The sequence below is a fragment of the Microcebus murinus genome, chromosome 10 (assembly GCF_040939455.1).
Source record: "Microcebus murinus isolate Inina chromosome 10, M.murinus_Inina_mat1.0, whole genome shotgun sequence".
NCBI classification, from domain to species: domain Eukaryota; kingdom Metazoa; phylum Chordata; class Mammalia; order Primates; family Cheirogaleidae; genus Microcebus; species Microcebus murinus.
In genome coordinates, this window is record NC_134113.1 from 23,607,191 (window position 1) to 23,631,071 (window position 23,881).

Here is a 23,881-nt window from a genome sequence, read left to right on the forward strand (position 1 = left end):
CAAATGGTATGTCTACTTTTAGTTCCTTGAGGAATCTCCATACTGTTTTCCATAGAGGTTGTACTGATTTGCAGTCCCATCAATAGTGTATAAACATTCGTTTTTCTCTGTATCCATACTAGCATCTGTTGTTTTTGGACTTTTTAAATCAAGACCATTCTGACTAGGATAAGGTGATATCTCACTGTGGTTTTGATTTGCATTTCTCTGATGATTAGTGACATTGAACATTGTTTCATCAAAAAGGCAGAAAGCCCACAAATTAACACTCTAATGACACATCTTAAGGAACTAGAAAAGGAAGACCTGGGCATGGGGAGGAATGGCAGGGGCAATATATGTAACCCTAACAATATTTGTACCCCCATAATATGAAAAAATAAAAAAATTTAAAAAAAATTTTATTTAAGGCCACATTTTAAAGATGATATTCATTTGTATCAAAAGACAATGCCTTAATCTGAAATTATTAAAGATTGATAGCAGAGCTCAGAAACATGCTTACTATTTTTCACTTCAAAAGGAAATTATTAACCACCACTTTCAGGGCACTTAGCAATGTCCAGGACTGAGTAAGTTAGTTGATCCTCTCTTACAGGTTAGTCTTCAGACAAGACTCTGAATTTTTAAACATATTTTCAAAGAGTTGCTCATCACAGCTAGAGTTTTAAAATATAGCATATATATTTTTCAATTTCGTAAAAATCCATTCTATATTTTATTTAAACCTTGATGTTAGGATACAGTCTGACCATGTGGAATATGTCACTCTTCATCTTTGAAATATATTCAAAAATGAAAATAAAAAAAATAACTTTTTAAAGGGAAAAAAGAAAGAAAAGGAAGACCAAACCAAACCCAAAGCTAGCAGAATAAATAACTAATGTCAGAGAAGAACTAAGTAAAATCAAAAACAAGAAAATTATACAAAAAATCAATGAAACAAAAAGTTGGTTCTTTGAAAAGATAAACAAGATTGATAAACATTTTGCTAGATTAACCAGGAATAGAAGAGAAAAACTCAAATAAGCTTAATCATAAATGAAAAAGGAGATATTACAACTGATACCACAGAAATGCAAACCATCATCTGTGAATACTATAAAAATCTCTATGCACATAAACTCAAAAACATAGAAGAAATGAACAAATTTCTGGAAACAGGTAACCTCTCAAGACTCAGTAGGAAACAGGACTCCTGAACAGACCAATAAGGAGCAGCAAGATTGAAGCAGCAATAAAAAATCTTCCAATAAAAAACAAGCCCCAGACTAGATGGATTCACAGCCAAATTTTACCAGACCTACAAAGAAGAGTTGATACCATACTGCAGAAATTATTCCATAACATCGAAAGGGAGGGAATCCTTCCCAACTCATTCTACAAAGCCAGTATCACATTGATACAAAAGCCAGGAAAAGACACAATAAAAAAAGAAAACTACAGACCAGTACTTCTTATGAATACAGATGCAAAAATCCTCAATAAAATACTAGCAAACCAAATTCAACAGCATATCAAAAAAATAATCCACCACGACCAAGTGGGCTTCATCCCAGGGATACAAGGATGGTTCAACATGGGTAAATCAACAAATATCATTCACCACATAAATAGAAGCAAAAATAAAGATCATATGATCATCTCAATAGCTGCAGAAAAAGCATTTGACAAAATTCAGCACCTTTTCATGATAAAAAAAAAAACCCTCAACAAACTAGGCATAGAAGGAACATATCTCAAAATTATACAAGCTATATATGACAAACCCGCAGCCAGCATCATAATTTTTAATTTTATTTAATTTTAATTAATTCAAACTTAAATTTAAATAGCCATGCATAGCTAATGTCTACTATATTGGAAAGCACTAACTAAGATCTATAGTTCTTGATGTACAATCACAATCCCTTTAAGGATATTAAAACAATAAAGTTTTTAGGAAAAATAAAATTTAGTATAAACAAATAACGAAGTTCCCTATTACACTGGTTACATTTGTTAACTTATGGAACAATATGCCAAATTCCTTGATGCAAAGGTCAAGACTATAGATGAGAAAATCTTATAGATGATCCTCTTTTTGCCTAAATTAATGAGTTACTATGGAATTATTGTGTTCATTTCCCATGAGTCCCTAATACATTTGTGTATACCTCTAGAAATTCTTAAGGCAAAGAAAAGCCCTGTCGATTCACTTAATGGCCAATCTACAGCCCCAAACAGTTGAGTAACTCAAGTCCAGCCCCTCCTATCTCAATAATACCATTAAGAGTAGCTTTAGTACGTCATGATATCAGGTAGTGAGTCCTCCAAATTTGTTCTTTTTTAAAAAAAATTTTAGTCATTCACTTTTTTTTTGCATTTGCTAAGAAATTTTTAAATGAACTGTTCATTTATACCAAAAATAATACGTATTGGGACTTTCATTGAGATGTCATTGTACCAATAGATCAAGTTATGAATAACTCATTTCTTAATATTAAGTCTTCAGTTCATGAACATGATATATTTCTTCATTTATTTAGGCCTTCTTTTATTTTTTCTGTAATGTTTTATAGTTTTCCGTGTAGAAATCTTGTGCAAGTTTCATTATATATATTCCTAGATATTTGATATTTTGGATGATATTTTAAATGATATTGTTTTTAAGTTTTCATTTTCTAACTATTTACTGCTAGTATATATAAATAAAATTTATTTTAGTATATTGATCTTAAATCCTGCTACTTTGTTTATTAGTTCTAGTGGTTGCTTTGTAGAGTCCTATAGAGTCAAGATTCTCTGTAAGAAATCATTTTGTTCACAAATAAAAACAGTAGTATTCCTTTCTAATCCATGTGCCTTTTATTTCTTTATCTTGCCTTATTGTACTGTCCAGGATGTCTGACCTTGCTATGTTCCCAATCTTCACCATTAAGCATGATGTTATCTGTGGTTGTTTTCTATTCCTAGCTTGCTGGGAGTTGTTAACATCAATGGACACTAAATTTTATAAATATTTTTGCTGCACCCATCTCAATGGCCATATAATTTCTCTTTTTTAACCTGTTAATATGGTGAATTCCATTGATTGATTTTTAAATGTTAACCTTACATTTCTGGGATAAACCCTACTTGACTGTCATTTGCATATTTGTACATTTTATATATTATATCATCATTTACATATTTTATACATCTCTGGGATTGATTTGCTGGCATTTTATTAAGCAGTTTTGTGTCTATGTTCATGAGGAATATTGGTTCACACTTTCTTGGTTGATATCTCAGTCAGAATTAAGCTGGCCTCATTTCTAAAAAAAAAAGTGTAAGATTTATTATTCATTCCATGTATGTTTGCTGTAATTTCCCAAGTAAGTATTCTGGGTCTGGAGTTTTATTTATGTAAAGGTTTCTGATTATGAATTCAGTTTTGTTAATATATTTAGGGTAATTCATATTTTCTATTTCTTCTTGTGTCAGATTTGCTAAGGTGCGCTTTCCAATAAATGTGACCATTTCACCTAAGTTGTAAAAATTGATCACAGTATTTCCTTAGTTATCTTTTGATAGTGATAGGATCTGTAATTACATCCCTCTTTCATTACTAATATGTCAGTCATTTGTGCTTCTCTTGCTGTTGTACTTGTGCATCAGTATTCTTAGGAGTATACCAGTTTTAATAATCTTTTCAAAATATTAATTTACTTTATTGATTTTGTTTTTATGTTATATTAACTGATTTCTGCTTTTCTGCTTTTATCACTTCCTTTATTTCTTTTTCTTCTTTCCTTCCTTCTTTTTACTTATTGTGGATTTAATTTTCTCTTCCTAGCTCCTATAAGTAGACGCTTAGATAACTGATGCTATATCTTTTTCTTTTCTACTAAGCATTAAAAGCTATAAATTTCCCTCTATGCACTGTTTTATTTGTATCCCACAAATTTTGATACGTTATCATTAGCTTTAAATACTTTCTAATTTCTCTTGTTTTTTTCTTTGACCCATGGGTCATTTAGAATTGTGTTGTTTAATTTCCAGATATTTGGAGATTTTTCTTCCTATATTGTGGTAATCTGTTTAAAATTTAATTATGTAGTAGTCAAAGCACATACTTTTTAAAATCTTAGTCTTATAAATTCTATTAAGACTTATTATATTTTTTGACTCTGCATATGATCCATCTTGGTGAACACACACCATTTGCACTTACGCTCCCTTTCCATCCACCTGGGTTTACTGCACTTCAATTCGGACATTAATTACCCAGAGTTAGCTCAGACACCACAGGTTAAAGGGTGCATCCTGCAAAAAACTGCTCTCACTTTAGATTGCCAGACACAAATGTCAAGGTCACCCACTCTTCTGACTGATTAGCTATAAACTTATGGTTTCCCATAACATCATCAGCTTTGATAATTTACTAGAATTACTCACAGAACTCACTATACTTATAAATACAGTTTTATTATAAAGGAAATAACAGAGGAACAGCCAAATAAAGAGGCACATGGGGCATGGTCTGAGAGGGTGCTAGGCAAAGAACTTCCAGACCTTCTCCCAGTGGAATCAGGGCACGTTACACTCTTGACACATCTGTGTGGTCATCAACAAGGAAGCTCTTCAAGCTTTGGGTGTCCATAGTATATTTTAAATTTATGTTATTAGATGCATACACATTTATGATTTATATGTCTTCCTGATGAATTGAGCCTCCTCTTAGTATGAAATGTCCTTCTTTACTTCTCATAATGCTCCTTAATTTGAAGATTATTTTATCTAATATTAATATAGGCTCACCACCTTTATTATGTTTACTGTTTTCATGACATATCTCTTCTCATATTTTTATTTTCAATCTATCGATTTCTTTACATTCAGAGTGTTTCACTTGTAGATAGGTATACTTGTCTTTTTTATCCAGTCAATCTCTGCCTTTTAATTGGGGTGTTTAGCCCACTTATATTTAATATGGTTATTTATATGATTAAGTCAGATTTAATATTTACTATTTGTTTTCTATTTGCCCCATATGTTTTTTGCTCCTCTGTTCTTTCTTTCCTGCCTTTACTTGAGTTAATTGACTATTTATTTTATTTCATTGGTTTTTAAGCTAAATCTCTCTTTTGGTAACTACTCTAGAGATTAGTAAATGCATCCTTAACTTACCACATTCCACTTAGAGTTAATATTGTACTACTTTATATAAAGTATAAAAAACTTATAATAGTTTAATTTTATTTACCCTCTTTTTTGTACTGTTATTAAATATTTTCCTCCAGAAATGTTTATAAATTTTAGCAGACATGAAGTAATAGAACAGGGACAGATAAAGCAGCAAAATAAAGATCAACTGACAAGCTATGTATGTGATCTCTCTTGGGATCTATTTCTTTATCTGCAAAAAAGATTGTTATGAGGATTAAATGCATTAATGTTAATTTATGTAGAAGCTGAAGCTCTGTAAATGTTAATTTTCCTTCCCTTTAACAAACTAAATTTTCAGGGTAAGACATTTTTAATTAACACCAATGCAAGTTATATATTATAAAGAAAATAATAATGAGAAGCAAATGAAATATAGACAAAATAAATGAGAACTCAAGAAAAATATCAATTTCTACTTATCCCAAGCTGCACAGTACAAAGATATTTTTAATTGAATATAATAAAAATAATTACCAAAATGTTCTTACCTTAATAGAATTGGTATCTTGTAGCTGTATTAGCATGTCAATAAGTAATTCTGCTCCCATATAAAATGGTATAACAGAGGTACAGAAAAAAACATCCTGGCTAATAGGAAATGTTTTATAAAGATCCATTGCCTGTTTAAGAAGTATCTGTAGCTCCTGAGTATAGTTCCAAAAGGCCCGACAGCAGTTCTGAAGCAGAGTCCAATAACCACCACGATGAGCAAGAACCTAAAACACATTCGAAAAACCATTAAGTTCCAAAAGTTACAGATATCTGAAGAACTTCATCTTTATGCAAATATTATAAGTCAATAATTAAAAATAACTAACACTATTTGTTCTGTGCCACTTACATGTGCTACACACTTTGTTAAGACATTTATATGCATTATCTCATTTAATTCTAACAATAACTCCTATAAAGTAAGTATGTGCTAGTATTCTACCCAATTGGTAGAGGAGGAAATGCAGGCATGGAGCTAACTTGCCCAAGGTCATGAATCTACTAAGTCATGAGCTCAAATTTGCATACCAGTGGTCTGACTCCAAAAATCCCATTGTTCTAAGTGCTGAGAAGACAGCAGTGAGCAAAGGAAACTGAGTCTGTCCTCGCGCTACTTAAGTTTATTTGAGAAGACCAATGCTAAAAAAGTAAACCAAAAAAAAAAATAATAATTTCTGGGCTGGGCACAGTGGCTCACACCTGTAATCCTAACACTCCAGAAGGCCAAAGCAGAGGATCATTTGAGCTCAGGAGTTCAAGACCAGCCTGAGCAAGGGCATGACTCCATCTCTACTAAAAATAGAAAAAATTAGATGGACAACTAAAAATATATAGAAAAAATTAGCCAGGCATGGTGGTACATGCCTGCAGTCCCAGCTACTCAGGAGGCTGAGGCAGAAGGATAGCTTGAGCTATCCCTGACCCCAGGAGTTTGATAGCTTCAGCCCAGGAATTTGAGGTTGCAGTGAGCTAGGCTGATGCCATGGCACTCTAGCCCGGGCAACAGAGTGAGACTCTGTCTCAAAAAATAAAAATAAAAAATAAAATAAAAATATAATTTCAGAAAATAATAAGTTTTATAAAGAAAAATAAAGCAGAAATGGGTTGGAATCTGAGGGGCATGCCCTGAGAGGACATGTTATTTCAGGCAGAGTGGTCAGGAAAGAAGAGGATGTGACATGTGAGCAGAGACCTGGTGAACTGAACAAGTCATGTGAAGGTGGCCGTCAGGGTGTTGGGTGGAGAAGAGCATTTGAGCCTCGGGGAACACTCAGAAGGGAGGGAAAAACTGAGGGCCTAGGAGAGAACAAACTTAGTGCTTTTAGGACCGCAGAGCAGGGAGTGGGCTGAACAAGGGCAAGAGTTGGAGGAGCTGAGTTCTGCAAGGCATGTAGGACCAGCTTTTCTCAGGCCCTGAAGCTGGTGGCAAGGAGGATAGAACTGGATGCTCATGATCAGAGGGAATGATTTGGGTTTACTTTATATTTTGTGAAATCATTCTGTCCACTACATGGAGAAAATGGGGACTTCAGTGTTCCTTTCTTATCTAGAAAGGATCGGTTTCCCCTTATCTCTTGAGAGATTCAGTGTATATGCTCTTCCTCCCATGAGAGAAAACGAAATTGATTTATTTGTAGCTAATGATTCCAATTCTGGTTTTAATAATCTGTCACATAATATTTTAAAAGAAAGAGAGAGAAAAGCATTTAAGAGAAGACACAAGTGACAGGAAGAAGCAGGAGGGTGGGGCTGGGAGCCAGGCTTTCCTGTAGCCTGAAAAGATCTTTCCCTGTGCTAGAGGGAAGCAAGAGCTCTGTGGTACCCCCAAGAGAGATCAAGACCCCAGAGAGGAAAGTCTGGCATCCAAAGAAAACCCACATCCCTGCAGAAAAGTGTATGCATATTCACAGGAATTGCGTAGACAGGGACAAAGATTCCCTAGGCTTTTGGTGGGTGGAGGATGGATGGCAGATGACTGAAGGAGTTCATCCTCTCTCCCTGACAACTTGACAGTGCATGCCTCAGTATCACAGCAGGCACACATCAAAAGTGACAGAGGCTAAATCCAGCAAGATGAGGTCTCAAAGTCAAAACTAAAACTATGTATAGTAAGTAAATAAATACAATATATCATACATGCCCAAGTTTATGAGCTGAGATTTATGTTTACTACATTAGCAAATAAGGATTGCATTTACCATTGCTCTCCTGCAACATGAAAAGATTTTCATAAAATGATCCAATACACCAAAATTTCCTCGATCCTTTTCTTTAGTACCAAGACCTAATTGAGAGTCTGACTTGTAAACAGTTCGTGTCTTGAACATAGTTTCATCACTCATTTTGGAACTAATAAATGCAGAAAATTCATCAGCATCTATAGTACAAAAATAAGGTATAACATGATTAAAAACACAGAATTAAGTTCCAGAAAACATAGTATGTGATAAGCATAAAATGAGTAATTCAGATAACAAATGCTACGTAAATCTGGAGAAAGGATAAGATTATCACAGACACAATGAACTAATAAAAGTTTATAGAAAAGGTAGCCTTAGGTCTAAAAGGATGGGCATTATTTAGCTGTATGAGAAAATACAGGGACTATTTGAGACAAAGGTAATGGCAAAGGGAACAACATAGAAGTAGAAATGTACATTATTTTAAGGGAACAATGACAAGATCGCATTGTTCCTTAATTTCCTCCCAAACAAGCCATTCCTGGGACACATACATTAGAAAGTGAGTAGAAGCCCCTGTAGTTATGCAGTGCAGCAACTTTGGCCACTCATACCCCCTGTTGGGGTGGCATATAAAAGCAGGCTGATTGCTCTTGCCACAAACTTTCTCTTAGAACTCTACATTAGATAATAAGTCTCAATAACAGAATATTCTAATGCCAATTTCTAAAAAAACAAAAAAAAACACTCAGGAACCCATATATTATAATCTATATACAAAAACCAGACTCTTTCTATGTCTATGGAATTTACTTCTAAATGCTTCTATAATACATAGTATGATGTGAAGGTACCAGTTAAAACTAATCTAATTTCTAGAAGAAATCAGGAAGCATGCCAAGTACCTCAAACATGAATCAACACTCTTGGAGAAGTTAACTAGCATACCAAGAACCCTGATCAACAGTAAGGTACATAGCATTTAAAATGCCACTATTAAAAATCTATATAAGTGGGTTTGTAATAGCATAAAGATATTAGAAATAAGTTTTTGTTTGTGAAGTGAGTGGTGTTTAAGATTGATTATTGGTTAGGAACAGTATCCAGGCTTCATCACCTTTGCAGGAAAAGGGTATAAAAATTAGTCAAGGCTAGCTGACTACAGTCATCAGTGCAGCACTGAGATTAAGAACACTGTTCACCTGCATGTCTCCACCTTCTGGAGCCCCCATCACCTGACCAGATAACAACAGGTCTTGATCCTGCCATCAAATTATTATTGCATTCATCTTGGAATGAGCTTTCATGGAATGTGCTAGTTGGCAATCCTAAGGCAGGAGTGGATTGCCCTAAATATAAAATCAGCTATTGTGATGGTTTTCATATCCACTTGTATCAGTATGTTTGATTGAATTTATTTTGAAACTTACTTCCACTAAAATATAACACCTGGAAGCAAATCTTCACCTATCTTGAACCACTGGAGGCTACTAATATTTAACAAAAGAGCATTATATTTGTTGAACAGCCAAATTGGTTTAGGTTGGAACAATAAAATAGATACTTCCAAATATATATGATGATACCATAAAAATGTAGAAAATTTTTTAAAAATAGAGCAAACAAGAATCTTCTACAAAAACATCTGCACTCAAATTTTTATGGCAGCACAATTCACAATTGCAAAGATGTGGAAACAACCCAAGTGCCCATCAATACATGAGTGGATTAATAAAATGCATATGTATACCATGGAGTACTACTCAACTACAAAAAGCAATAGTGAACTGGCACCTCTTATATTATCCTGGATAGAGCTTGAGCCCATCCTTCAAAGTGAAGTATCACAAGAATGGAAAAGCAAGCACCACATGTACTCGCCATCAAATTGGTACTAACTGATCAACACTAAGGTGCTCATATGGTAGTAATACTCACTGGGTGCTAGTCAGATGGCGGGAGTGGGAGGAAGGAGTAAACTCACATCTAACACAGGTGGAGCACACACTGCGTGGGGGAAGGGCATGCATGTAACCCTGGCTTGGGTGAGGCCAAGGCAGTATTAACCAAAATGTTTACACCCCCACAATATTCTGTAATAAAAAAAATTATCAAAACTCAACGAAATTACTGGGACTTTGGAAAATGGTTTGTGTACCTCTTTGTGTCTATGATGTGTGTGTATGTATGTGTGTTGTGTTAATGAATAAAAATCTAGAGAAAATTTGATAGTAAATTAACATATTTATTTTACCTGCTGGTAAGTTGGTCTTTCGTCTTTTAGTTGTAAGGAAATCAAGCATTGATTTATAATTTTCTACAGTCAATTTTGCTGTTGGTAATACTGTTCCTGAATTATATAGTGAGAATGTATTAGGATCAAATGATCGGAAACTGCAAGAGAGAAAAATCACATTAAAAAACAATAAAAGCAAAATAAAATTAATCGGTCAAATACCATCTATTTTTATTTTTTAAAACATTTGTGAGTGAGTACTTCCAAATTTTGGATCATAAAGTATTTTGGCACTTAATCAAAGCATAACATTTTCCCTTTTAACTTTTAAAATTATACAATGTAACTTTGCTCTTAGGAATTTTAACATCAATATCCATTTCCCTGAAATGGCCCTTGAAAATGGGAATTAAAAATCTGTTACTCACTCCATGAGCTCTGAAACAATAATTTATGTCAATTTAAAACCACCTGATTTAAACATAGCTCAATGAAGATGCTACTATATAGAGCAATGTGTCTACAGGCAGTGCTATTTCTTTTTTAAAATAAGACATGAGCAGTAAATAATCTTCCACCAAAAATTAACAACTACTGAGCATATATTAACAGTTTTAATAAAATCAAAGTTAGCACCAAGTTAGCCTGACACGAATTTGGTCATTGTCTTATGGTACTGCCAAGTGACTGTGCATCAATCGTCATTTATGATTGGAAGTTTAGAGACTCTGCGGTCTTCAGGGAACAGAGAGGAAGCCCCTCCAGCCTGAACTGTTTTCCCTGTCATGGCTCCATGAATAGGTCACTTTGCCAAAGGCCTTCCCTGTTGCTAAGGCAAGCCAAATGCTTCCTTGTTTAGCCCACAAAGAAAAGGGGGCTATTAAATATCTGTGAAAGTCTTTGCAAAGGTTTTGTCTGGCAGAACTGAATTCTGGAGAAAGAGAAATTGGGACCAAGTTTATTGTGGATTTCAACCTGCATTTTTTTCTTCACTGCATTATTGAAATAAATATCTTCTTACTTCATATCTTCTTACTTCATATATTTACTTTAGTAAGAAGTAAAATATCTTCTTACTTCCTGTCTTCAGTCTTTCCTCTTTCTACAGTCTTTCCTCTTTCTAATCCACTTGATATGTCGCTGCCAGAGACATTTTTTATCATGGCCCTGCTCAAAAACCCTCAATAATCTTTCACTATATATAAAATAAAGCTCAGATTTAACAGACATTTAAAACATTATGATCCAGTACCAACCAACTTTTCAAATTATTTCACACCACTCCCTTTCATATACCCTAGATTCTGGCCAGACTATTTGTGGTTTTCATCCTGTGTTTACTACCTGGGCTTGGCACATATTCTTTCAACTAAGTAGAATACCTATTTCCCTATCTGCACATTTCTAAACCTTGTCTACCTATCAAGACCCAGGCCTAGTGTCATCTCCCCATGAAACCTTTCCTGTGAGCCCCAGCCAAAAGAAAGCCTCCTTCCAGGAACAAAGAAGACCTAATGTGCTTTTCACCTTCTATCATTAACTAGAGTTATTCATAAGTATTTGTGACTCATCCTTCCAGACTCTAACTTGTATATCCTGTTCATCTTTGTATATCCCTAGCACTTAGCCTAGTGCTTTGTATCTAATAGGTACTCAACAAGTATTTTTTTAATGAATGACTCTACAGCATCTTTTTAATGGTTACATAGTATTCCATATTATATATATATATACATATATATATATATATATATCCTATTTTAATCACCCGCAGTACTTAGCTAAAGAAACTCAGTAGGAGCTTAAAAATTTCCATTGAATTAATGATAAAAAGCTTATATTGTATGAGAAAATATGATCTGTTTATAGACACACTATACTTCTAAATGAAATAGAGATTTGACTAATACTAATATCTATAGTTACTAAATAATTCACCTTAAATTTTTTTGGAGTTACACTTTATTCTTGTACTTAAAGCTAGATTGATAAATATATTCACGATTTATGCAAATTAGCACTTCATGAGCACTTATATTCAGAACTTGTTAGGGAAAATTCTGAGATAGAAAATTAAGAAATACACCAGTGGCCAATATAAAGATAGAGGTACTCTGTAAGCCTCTTTAAGTTGTTATTAGCATTATAGCGCTGAATAATCAAATACAATCCGGTTCATGTGGCTAAAATAATATCATTGATTGATAATATACTATACCTGACCATCATGTGGGAAGTGCCAAATTTCATTTTCATGCGCTCCCCTAGCTTTTGTAAAAGCAGGTTAAAGTGTGCGCTTGCCAGATACAGGTTCATTTGCGCTCTCCAGGGCATCTCTTCAAGAAATATCTGATGGAACCTCCTTTTTTTAGCATAATTTGATACTAAAGGACTCAAGAACTCTATCAGCGATCGATATGCTATTTTTCTAACATCAGGTCTCTTATTTCTGCCAAGGAAGAAAGAAGTTTTGAAATTACACAAAAACGTTCAGATATTTAATAAAGACGAATCATTCCAATTTGTACAAAATACATCAAGAAGTCACTTGACTGCCCTTGTGCAAATGTTTCTGGCTTATTTATCATTTCCTCGGTGCTAAAAATGTGAAATAGAGCAGTAAAGAGGGCACAAGGATAAGCACCAGGGACAGAGACACATGTTGCCTTCAACTCTCTCTTATGTCTGTGTCCCAAATCAAATCAAATCAAACAGAGCTTTTCCTTTCCATAACCAAAAGGCCACTGAGATTAGACAATTAAATTATGATACAATGTTCACATTCATCAACAAACTTCAATATTAAACAAGTAAAGCATTTCTCTGTATTGGTCCTTAAGGAAAAAAACAATTCAGCAAAATTTTCTCTAACATTAGTTGGACTCTAGAGGAAATAAAACATCAGTCAAAGATAGATGATATAACTTCATAAATGCATATTCAATGTGCTCCAGAAAAAATATGCAAATTTTAGCTAATAGCTCAAATTTCAAGTATAACATATTCAATTTTTAAAAAATCATTCCTATCAAAACTCAAAGCAGTCCAACTAGTTTTAGAGTTACAAGGTTATTTATAGAGCATGACTTCATGTCTTTAAAACACTTTATCAATTTCTTCAATACTATTGGCAATGTTGCTGCCCCACTGGTCAATACCATTTTACCTGATTTATACTGTTCACTTATATAAAACTATCAATCTGAATCTGAATCAACACACACACAAAAGAAAAAAGAATGAAAGGAAATAGGGAAGACAGACAGACAGATGTTGTTACAAGAGAAGAGCAGACATTTGAGGAAAGAAGGAAGGAAGCTTCCTCTTCACATGTAGTGTTCATCATTCACTTCCAAATATTTTATATGGTATTGATTTCCTTTTAATCTGAGGTTTTTTGGGGCTTCTTGTTGTTGTTTGGTTGTTTTTAGTGATATATCATTTGGTTTCCCAACAAATGTGAATCTTTATAAAGACTGTATCTTAAGAGTTCAAAATATAACTTTCAAAATAAAAATCAGCCTTGTCCTTGTGTGAGGAGATCAATTCTCCTCAAAAGGCCAAGAAGAGTCGACAGGATCAGCTGCACCTTCCCTGCCACTGACAGTGAGATAGTTAGGGAGATCAGCAAGAGGCTAGGCTTCCTCCAGGTATCTTAGCAAGGTAATGTGACAGGCTCCAAGTAGCTTGGAAGGGAGTTCACAGCCAGCCCGCAGAGGGCTCACTTCACAGCCAATGGTATAAATATTTTATGTACGCTTACAAACAATAGGCATTCTCCTGTTGTTAGCTATTTGTGGCACTTTTTTCTCATAAGTTGATAATCAGCTTGTCAATTTCCACTAAAAGAAAATCCCAAAATTATGAGGTAAGCATGCTACTTCATAAGTTAGAAAAAGAACAACTCAATGAACCAAAAGAAACAAGGTAGATATCCAAGAGAAATGGAAACATGTTTAAACCAAAACTTGGACATGGATCTTCATAAGCACTATTATTCATAATAACCAAAAAGTGGAAGCAATCCAAATGTCTACCAAGTGACTAATGAATATATAAAATGTGCTATATCCACAGAATGAAAAGGCCAAAATTTGGTCCCGTGAAAAGATTAAAAAAATAGACTAACCTCTGGAAAGACAAATCACAAAAACATGAGAGAAGACAAAAATTAATAAATTTTGGGATGAAAAGCACAACATAAGCCTATAGTTACAGCAGAGATCAAAAGATAATATAACTTTGTATGAATAAATCTGAAAACTTAGATTAAATGGACGATTTCTTAGAAAAAATATAATTAATTGAAAGGGATTCAAAAAAAAGATCACAGCCCCAAAAAGGCCTATTAATCTTAAAGAAATTGAATCAATAGGTAAAATTTCTATGTGTGTATACAAGCATGGTGTATGTAATGAAATAAAAATACATATTTGATCTTTCTCCCTGGTTTCTGGCACAGAGGTCCTAAAACCCTTGGAATTTTCTGAGTGGTAGAAATTTTTTTGTTACTCATAATAAGTCATTTTGGAAGATACCTGAGTCTATACTAATGTGGTGACTTGGGGTGAGTAGGTAGCCTCAGGATGGGGGCTGGTCACCAGAAAGATCAAACACATAATTAGAGGCTGGGAGCTCTCAGCCCCATCCCTCCAACCTCCTGATGGAGATGTGGCTGCAAATTGGGTCATGAAAACTCTTGAACAAACGAGGTTCAGGGGTCTTCCAGCAGGTGAATCCAACTACAAGCCAAGAGGGTCATGTATCTCAACTCTACAGAAACAGAAGTTCCTACATGGGGGACCCTTCTGGACTTTGCCCTATGTACCTCTTGATCTGGCTGTTCATTTGTATCTTTTATATTAAACCAATAAACATGCAAAGTGTATTCCTGACTTCTGTGAGCTTTTTAAACAAATTTTTGAACCTGAGGAAGGAATCCTCGAATTTGTTCTCAGCTAGGCTGAAGTGTGAGTACCCTAGGCATTCCATTTGTGGCTGGCATCGGAAGTGGAGGCAGTATGTGGGACTGGGCCCTTTAACTTGTGGGATCTGATGCTAATTCTAGGTAAACAGTGTCAGAATTAATTTCATTTTTGTACTATAGTTATGTAAGATGTTGCCACTGGGAGAAACTGAAGTGTATATGGGGTCTCTCGGTTGGTGTCAGAGAATTGGAGAAATGGAGAATGGGTTGGTGCTGGAAAACACCGAACAGTTAATGTCAAAATTGGTGTCAGCAAAAAGATACTGCACATGATTTAATACTTATGTGTTAATGTAATTCACTGCATAATCAGATTAAAAGAGAAAAATCTCAATCAATGTAAAAGAAATATTCAACATAATTGAATATAATTCATAACAAAACTCTTAGAAAATGAGGAGTGGAAGACAATTTCTAAATTTGATAAAGGGTTTCTTCCCAAATCCCATAACAAATATGATGCTTAGAAGGGAAATAATAAATATATTTCTTAAATTCATATTGCAGACAAGCAAACAAAATTTATATGCAATGGCACAGGATGTAGAGTACCTAAAACAATTTTATAAGAGAATAAAGTGGAAAGAATTTCTCTACCTGATGTTAAGGATTACTCTACAACTGCAGTACTCAAGAAAGAAAGTATGAGATTGGCAAAGGGATAGATACATAGATCAATGGAACAGAACAGAGAACCCAGAAATAGACCCACACTAATATGTCCAATTGATTTTTTTTTTTTTTTTTTTTTTTTTTTTTGAGACAGAGTCTCACTTTGTTGCCCAGGCTAGAGTGAGTGCCGTGGCGTCAGCCTAGCTCACAGCAACCTCAAACTCCTGGGCTCGAGTGATCCTTCTGCCTCAGCCTCCCGGGTAGCTGGGACTACAGGCATGCGCCACCATGCCCGGCTAATTTTTTCTATATATATCAGTTGGCCAATTAATTTCTTTCTATTTATAGTAGAGACGGGGTCTCGCTCTTGCTCAGGCTGGTTTTGAACTCCTGACCTTGAGCAATCCGCCCGCCTCGGCCTCCCAAGAGCTAGGATTACAGGCGTGAGCCACAGCGCCCGGCCTCCAATTGATTTTTGACAAAGGTGCAAAGGCAATTCAATGGAGAAAGGATAGTCTTTTCAAAAAATGATACTGGAGCAATTGGGCACCCATAGGTAAAGCCATAAACCTTAATCCAAACCTCATACTTTACATAAAAATCAAAAGTTAACTCAAAATGGATCATAACTTAAATGGAACATGTAAAACTATAAAACATGGTCAGAGAGAAGCACAAGACCCAGGGTTAGGCAAAAAGGTTTTAGACTTGCCACCAAAAGCACAAACCATTAAAGAAAAAATTGATTATGTTAGACCTCATCAAAATTAAAGACTTTTGTTCTGCAAAAGACCCTGTGAAGAGGATGAGAAGACAAGCTACATACTGGGAAAAAGCATTTGCAAGCCCCATATTCAGCAAAGCCCTTGGATCTAGAATAAAATTTGTTAGAAGAATGCAAAATTCACCAGAAGAATTAAAACAACCAATTGGAAAATAAGCAAAAGATAAAAACAGATATTTCACTAAAGAGAATATAAGGATGCCAAGTAAGCACATAAAAACATGTTCAATAAGAATAGCCATTAGAGAAATGCAAATTAGAACCATGAGATATCACTACATACTTATTTGAATAGTCAAAATAAAAACATTAAATGCTGGCAAGCATGAGGAGAAACTGTATCACTCATATACCGCAGGTGGGAATGTAAAAATGTACAGCAGCTCTAAAAAAGAGTGAGTAGATCTCCCATTTGATCTAGCAATTCCACTACTGGGCACCTACCCAAAAGATCAAAAGTCACTTTATGAAAAAGACACCGGCACTCCAATGTTTATAGCAGCACAATTCACAATTGCAAAGCTATGGAAACAACCCAAGTGCCCATCAATTCATGAGTGGATTAATAAAATGTGGTATATGTATACCATGGAATACTACTCAGCTTTAAGAAACAACAGTGATATAGCACCTCTTGTATATTCCTGGATACAGCTGGAACCCATTCTACTAAGTGAAGTATCTCAAGAATGGAAAAATCTGCACCACATGTACTCACCAGCAAATTGGTATTAATGGATCAACACCTAAGTGGACATATAGGAGTAACATTTATCGAGTGTCGGGACGGTGGGAGGGGGGAGAAGGGGATGGGTGTATACAACCACAACGAGTAAGATGTGCAACGTTTGGGGGATGGACATGCTTGAAGCTCTTACTCGAGGGGGGAGGGGGCATGGGCAATATAGGTAACCTTAATACTTGTACCCCCATAATACACTAAAATAAAAAAATAATAATAATAAAAATTTTTTTAATTACTCTAAAAAAAAAAGAGTAGAGGTTTTCTTACAAAATTAAACACACCATGCAACCTAGCAATTGCACTCTTGGGCATTTATTCCAGAGAAATTAAGATTTATATTCATATAAAAACTTGTACATAAATGTTCATAGCAGCATTATTCCTAATAATCAAACAAGGAAACAACTCAAGTATTCTTAAATAGGTGCATGGTTAAAACAAACTATGGTACATTCATGCCACAGAATACTACTAAACAATAACAAATAGCAAACTAATGATATACACAATTTGGGTGAATCTCAAGGGAGTTATGCTAAGTGGGGGGAAAAAAGCCAACCTCAAGAGGTTACATACTACATGATTCCATTTACGTAACATTCTTGAAATGATAAAACTTAGAGATGGAAAACAGATTTGTCGTTGCCAGAGGTTAAGAGGGAGAGAGGAAAGGAGGTGGTTATGGCTATAAAAAGGTAGCATGGGAGGTGAGAGGGAGGGGGCAGATCCTATAACAGAACTGTTCTGTATCTTGACTGTGTTGATGGTCATATGAGTTCTACAGACTGCATAGAATACACACACATACACACGCACACACACACAGGTGCGCATGCGTGTAAAATTGCTGTAATCTGAATAAGGTCAGTGACTTGTATCAACATCAATTTCCTGGTTGTGACATTGAACTATAGTTACATAATTAGCATTAGAAACTGGATAAAGGGTGTATGGAGTCTCTCTGTATTATTTCTTATAACTACATATGAATAATTACCTGAAAGTAAAAAGTTTTTTAATATGTATGTTACAAGGATGTCCACAATCATAAACTCTATTCAACCTTAGGCTATCAACAAGAAAAGTAAATAAGCGGTTTGAGCACTAAAAAATAATAAGCAAAACTTTCATTATCTCTTCATGGTATGGCTGTCAACACAAAAAAAACCTGTATCTGCAAATAAATTATCAAGTTGTAAAGATCAGTGTACAAAAAATATAAATTATATTCTTATACAAAGAATAGAAGAATTCAAAAAAGTAATTTTAAAATGCCATTTACACTAGTGCCAAAGAACAGTTCCTTGATATATCTAACAAAAGATGTATAATCCCTTTATGAAGAAAATCACAGAAATTTATTAAAAGACCTAAGAATGTGGTCTGTCTACAAATAGAAAAAACTCAGTATTTCAAAACAGAAACCAAAAAACCCTCCTGAACCTACATATAGAGAATATATATATTCAATTCTACCTCTATCAAAATCACAATAGAGTTTTTTGTATTACTCAACATAGTCATTCCAAACTATTTTGTGGAAAAATACCCAAGACTTGCATGAAGGAAAAAAACATACTCGAGGAATTGTTCTATCAGATACCAGGACTTAATTTAAACCCAGAGTAATTATGATGGTGTGATATTGACTCAGGAATAGAAAAATAGACCTATGAAACAGAAAAAAAGTTCCAAACTACATATATGAGAACTTGCTAAATGACAATGGTAATAGTCACAATAGAATATAGACTACTCACTAAATGGTACCATCCAATTGGGTACCTATAATGAAAATAAAAAAGATGGGGAGAGGGACTCTTCCTCTCACCATTCCCAAAAATAAATTACTGAAATTCCTAAAAGTAAAATGTAATAAAATTCCTAAATGTGAAAATCAAAAACTTAAATTCAGAAAGAGAATACCTTTACTACTCACTAAATAGGTAAAGAAAGACATATGTGATAAAGGTAAGATATATGAAGAAGGTATAAGAATTAAAAATGTGTACTTATAAAAACAGAAGCTAAACATTTTACCATGATAAGCTTTATGATCAAGAAAATTAGGTCCACTGATAATTAAAAGTAATTTACCCATTTGTTCTCCTGACCATCCTATCTAAATTGCTGTCGCCACCACTGCCAGTTACACTATAGCATATCATTCTTTTCATTTACTTAACAAAATTTACCGAAATTTTAAACTATCTTGTTTATTTGTGTGTTTACTTGTTGACCATGCTCCTTTCACTGCTTGAAAGTAGTGATTTTACATGTCTGGTCCACCAATGTACCCTAGTATACAAAATAATGCCCAACACATAGTAATCCTCAAGTAAACTTCCATTGAATTAATTAATTAGCTGATACCTTTCTTGTTCTGGCATTTCATAAACAGATTGATTTTTGGCAAAAAAGTCTCTTAGCGTTTCCTTTTTTTTACTTCTTCTTTTTTGTGACATATCTATACCCTTAATAGAGGAGATAAAAACATTACAAATTAGACTTAAACTTTGGTCATAATAGTATAATTTACTTATATTCTAATATTTACCTTTTGACATGGAAATACAATGGTTTCTTTATAATTTTCAATTAAAATTACTATCAAAAGCAACAGAAGTATCCCATAGACAAAAAATATCTGATTATGAAAATATCTATGATAATTTAAGAATTACATTGTATTGTATAATTATAAAACTATATTTATTGATATTTCCTTCTGTTTCATATTATAATGAATTAAAATATAGTAAATCATCTCTGGATATATGAATCCCATGTAATTTCATTACCGAAAATTCAAAATTCAGAAAACTTACTTTTCCAAACTCCATTACTGCAACTTTGAACTTCTTCGAAGGTTTGTTTGCCTTTTTACCTGAAGCATTGTCTTTATATTTTGGTTTTTTTAGTCCAAATAGAGATTCATTCCTCCTAATATAAACAGATAAAGGATCTGCAAAATTTTGCAAAACTATGCCCACGGTAATGAATCTTTAATGAATGTTGTCACTGAAATTATGCAACAATATTCAAACCTGCCTGTGTCACACACATAAATTAGACTGTGATATCTCTGGTCATCAAGAAATAGCTGGCTTCTCAAAAAAGCAAAATGTGAAATCACACCATAAAATATGATGAGCAAAGAGAGGAGCTGAAGGCATGATGTAGGTGGAACAGAACTGTACTGAAAATAAAGTAACATGAACACTTCTCTTTACAATTCAGAAAAAAACTACATAAGAGTGATTCTAGACAAGTTGCCTTGCTTCTAAGATATTTCAGTCTCTTTGGTTCCATCCTGTGCAAGCTCCCAGCCACTACTGCCTTCCAGATACCAACAGGAGCTGAGCACTTAAGATTCCTGCTAAATTCTTCCCCATCCCCCAATCATCTGCAGGGGTTCCTAACCCTATTTTCTTAATCTCTGACTTCAATGGACTATTGTGATAATCTGGCCTCTTTTCCAAATACTAAGTCTCTCATTATCCCTCTATTGATACTTAACCACCTGCTTTTTCTGAAATTTATATATCTTCTAGAATATATATTTCTTTTGGTAAGTACCTGCCAGTTATAGTAAAACCCTGCTATCACATAGTAAATGGGATCTGAAAAATTTAATTGAATAAAATGTAGGGTCACATCAACACAAGGCTACTAAAATGACTGGTATGACTGGGTGAGTCTGGTTAGCTAGTCTCAGGGGTGGGCGTACATGATCCAATCCATCTTGGTTCCCAGTGGTTGTTGGCCTCTCACTTCAATTTTGATGATGATCTTGGATCTTGTGGTTGGTTGCGACCCTGACTTAGCTGCAGCAATTCCAAGAATCTACCCATTAACTGACATCCATTTTGGCAAATGTTTTGTTCCCCAAACTAGAAGGCTTTGACCCATGACCACCACTGGGTACTTGGAGATCCATCCTCTACAACTTGGATCCTGAGATTGATTGCCTTACATTTTCCAAGCAGCTAGTTCTCTTTTTTATGTCCACCCTCTCCCTCCACCAGAATGCTTGACCTGGTTGCTGTGTTTTCCCAGAAAGAGATGAGAAGGAGAGGAATTTATGGATACACACTTTGGCTACAGTCTTTCCAACTATTTCAACATTTTCTTCCATGTGCTGTAGGACCTTTATCCATTGAGTAGACTAGCTTAAACTCCTCCTCTCTTTGACTTCTTTATAGCTTTTCATTTTGTTTATGGTATGTATTAATAAACAGTACTTTTAAATGTTTATATAGTCAATGTTATTTAGCTTTTATTACATGGCTTATTCATTGTTTTGGTTATTTACATAGCCATGTGTCACTTAACAATAGGGTTACGCTCTGAGAAATGCAGTGTTAGGTGATTTTGTCATTGTACGAACATCACAAAGTATACTTACGCAAACTGAGATGGTACAGCCTACTACCCACCTAGGCTATATGGTATATAGCCTATTCCTCCTAGGCTACAAACCTGTACAGCAGGTTACTGTACTGAATACTCTAGGCAACTGTAACACAATGATAAGTATTTGTGTATCTAAACATGCCCAAACATAGAAAAGGTACAGTAAAAATATGGTATTATAATCTAACAAGAACATAAGATTATAATATATATATAAGACCCTACCACCATATACAGTCCATCATTAACTGAAATGTCATCACAGGGTGTATGACTGCATTAGTGCCTGTTTCTCGTGCAATTGAGTCCCAGTAGCTATCTACCAATCATTTTACAAGCACAACTGTTATACTTTATCTGACAGTACAAATCCCTCTTTCTTTCTCTTTTTCACTTTTCAAATCATTTTCATTATTTTAGTCCACTCTACATAAACAAATCTGATTGGAATTTTTATTGGAATTGCATTAAACCAAACAATCTGAAGATAATAGAGATCTTTACAATATTCTATCTGCCCACCAAGTAATGTACAAAGTCTCTTCATTTATTCAAGGCTTTTAAAAAATATCTCTTAGTAAAGATGTTTGGTCTTCTTCATATTAGCCTAAATCCCCTCACAATTCCTGATAAATTGAACACAGCACTCCATAGAAATGAGCTCATTTTTCCATTATACTTTCTTTTTGGTATAGGAAAGATATTGATTTTGCATCTAACCATCCTATTGAATTCTATTATTAGTTCTAATGTTATCAGTTAATTATCTTTAGCTTATTATGTTAAAAAATAATTATTTGCAAATATCAATTATTTTATCTCCATTTTCAGAGTACTTAATTGTGGAATCCACTCAAGCATTTTTGAGAGTTTGATATTTACAGATTTCCTACTATATTTGCATTGAGAATAAAAATCTACATTTTCACTGCTGAATTTACATGCTATTTTATTTTAGATTTTTGCTACTGTATACTGCTAAGTAAAATGATCCATAATTTTCACTTTTTTATTCTCTTTTTATATGACTTTGTTATCAGAAACTGCTGTCCTACATTTATTAGAAAACATTATACTCATGTTCTGAAATAGCTTTATATAAAACAAAAATTTGTTTCTTTAAAATATGAAAGAACTATACGAAAAAAATCTGAAATATTCAAATATTTTTACTGCTTTGATCAATTCTTATAATTTAAATTAACCCAAATAATAATCCCTTTCAATTATATTTTTTAACTTGTTAATATTATATTCTACATGCTATTGTCTAGTGTTTGTTTAATCACTTCCAAAATTATGATTATTATCTCTTTGGATTACTTGTATTTCTTTTTCTTATCACACTGTTGAGAAATTTCCTAATTTATTTATATTTTCAAAGAACCAGCTCTAGCCATTACCAATTGGACTATTTTAAAACATATTAATTTTAATTATTTTTTCCCTGCTTTCTTATATTTGTTTCGTTATTTTTCTAATTTTTTGAGTTTGATGAAAGCTCATTTAATTTTATTTTTCCTTGTTAGTAAAGAAGCTCCTAAAGCTAAGAATTTGTCCTTAACTGCTGCTTTGGATGCATATGATGTGTAGGGTTTCTCATTTTCATTATTTTCAAAAGGGTCTACACTTTCAGTTAGGTTTATCTCCTGATCCATACAAGTAATTTATTTTGTTATAAAATTTCAGTTTTATTGCACTGTAAGAGAAGGTGGTCTTTACAAATTTCAGTCTGGGTAAACTATTGAACTTTATTTTACAACTCAAATATGCTTAATTTTTTAATTCATGAGTACTTTAAAGAGTATTTAGTCTCTATTATATATATATATTAAACTAATCTTATTAAGTATATGTTATATATCTATGTCCTTTTAATTTGGTCTTTTTTGTTTTTTTTGTTTTGTTTTGTTTTGTTTTTCTTAAACCTAAGGTATGAAAAAATTTGGTCTTTTTTGAAGTGGCATATTCAACTCTATCAATATTATTATGTTTCTGTCAAATTAGCATTCTTTTCAGCAGCCATTTCCATATATTTTCACTCTTTGTTAAGTAGAACATGAAAAGTTTATGAAATATCTTCATTGTGATTTATAAGCATTATTGATGGACTTAACCATTTTGAATATGAAGAGATGCCATTAAAAATAAGTGATAAATGAGATTATTCTTTAAATATACCAGGACAATTGATAAACTGGGGGAAAACTAAAGTTTAATTCAAGTCCCCATATGAGAA

The 23,881-nt window shown here is 33.8% G+C and overlaps 1 protein-coding gene across 3 annotated transcripts in view; it reads right to left on the reverse strand.

Annotated features, from left to right (window-relative positions):
* Positions 1 to 23,881, reverse strand: part of CFAP54 (cilia and flagella associated protein 54) — a 303,509-nt gene that overhangs the window by 176,001 nt on the left and 103,627 nt on the right. For all 3 annotated transcript variants that reach the window (XM_020287907.2, XM_076007090.1, XM_012775331.3), the window contains 6 exons: positions 20,055 to 20,169; positions 19,600 to 19,700; positions 12,317 to 12,547; positions 10,117 to 10,256; positions 7,881 to 8,059; positions 5,679 to 5,906 (listed from right to left, as the gene is read on the reverse strand). In XM_020287907.2, the coding sequence (XP_020143496.2) occupies positions 5,679 to 5,906; positions 7,881 to 8,059; positions 10,117 to 10,256; positions 12,317 to 12,547; positions 19,600 to 19,700; positions 20,055 to 20,169 (994 nt within the window). The remainder of the gene's footprint in view (positions 1 to 5,678; positions 5,907 to 7,880; positions 8,060 to 10,116; positions 10,257 to 12,316; positions 12,548 to 19,599; positions 19,701 to 20,054; positions 20,170 to 23,881) is intronic.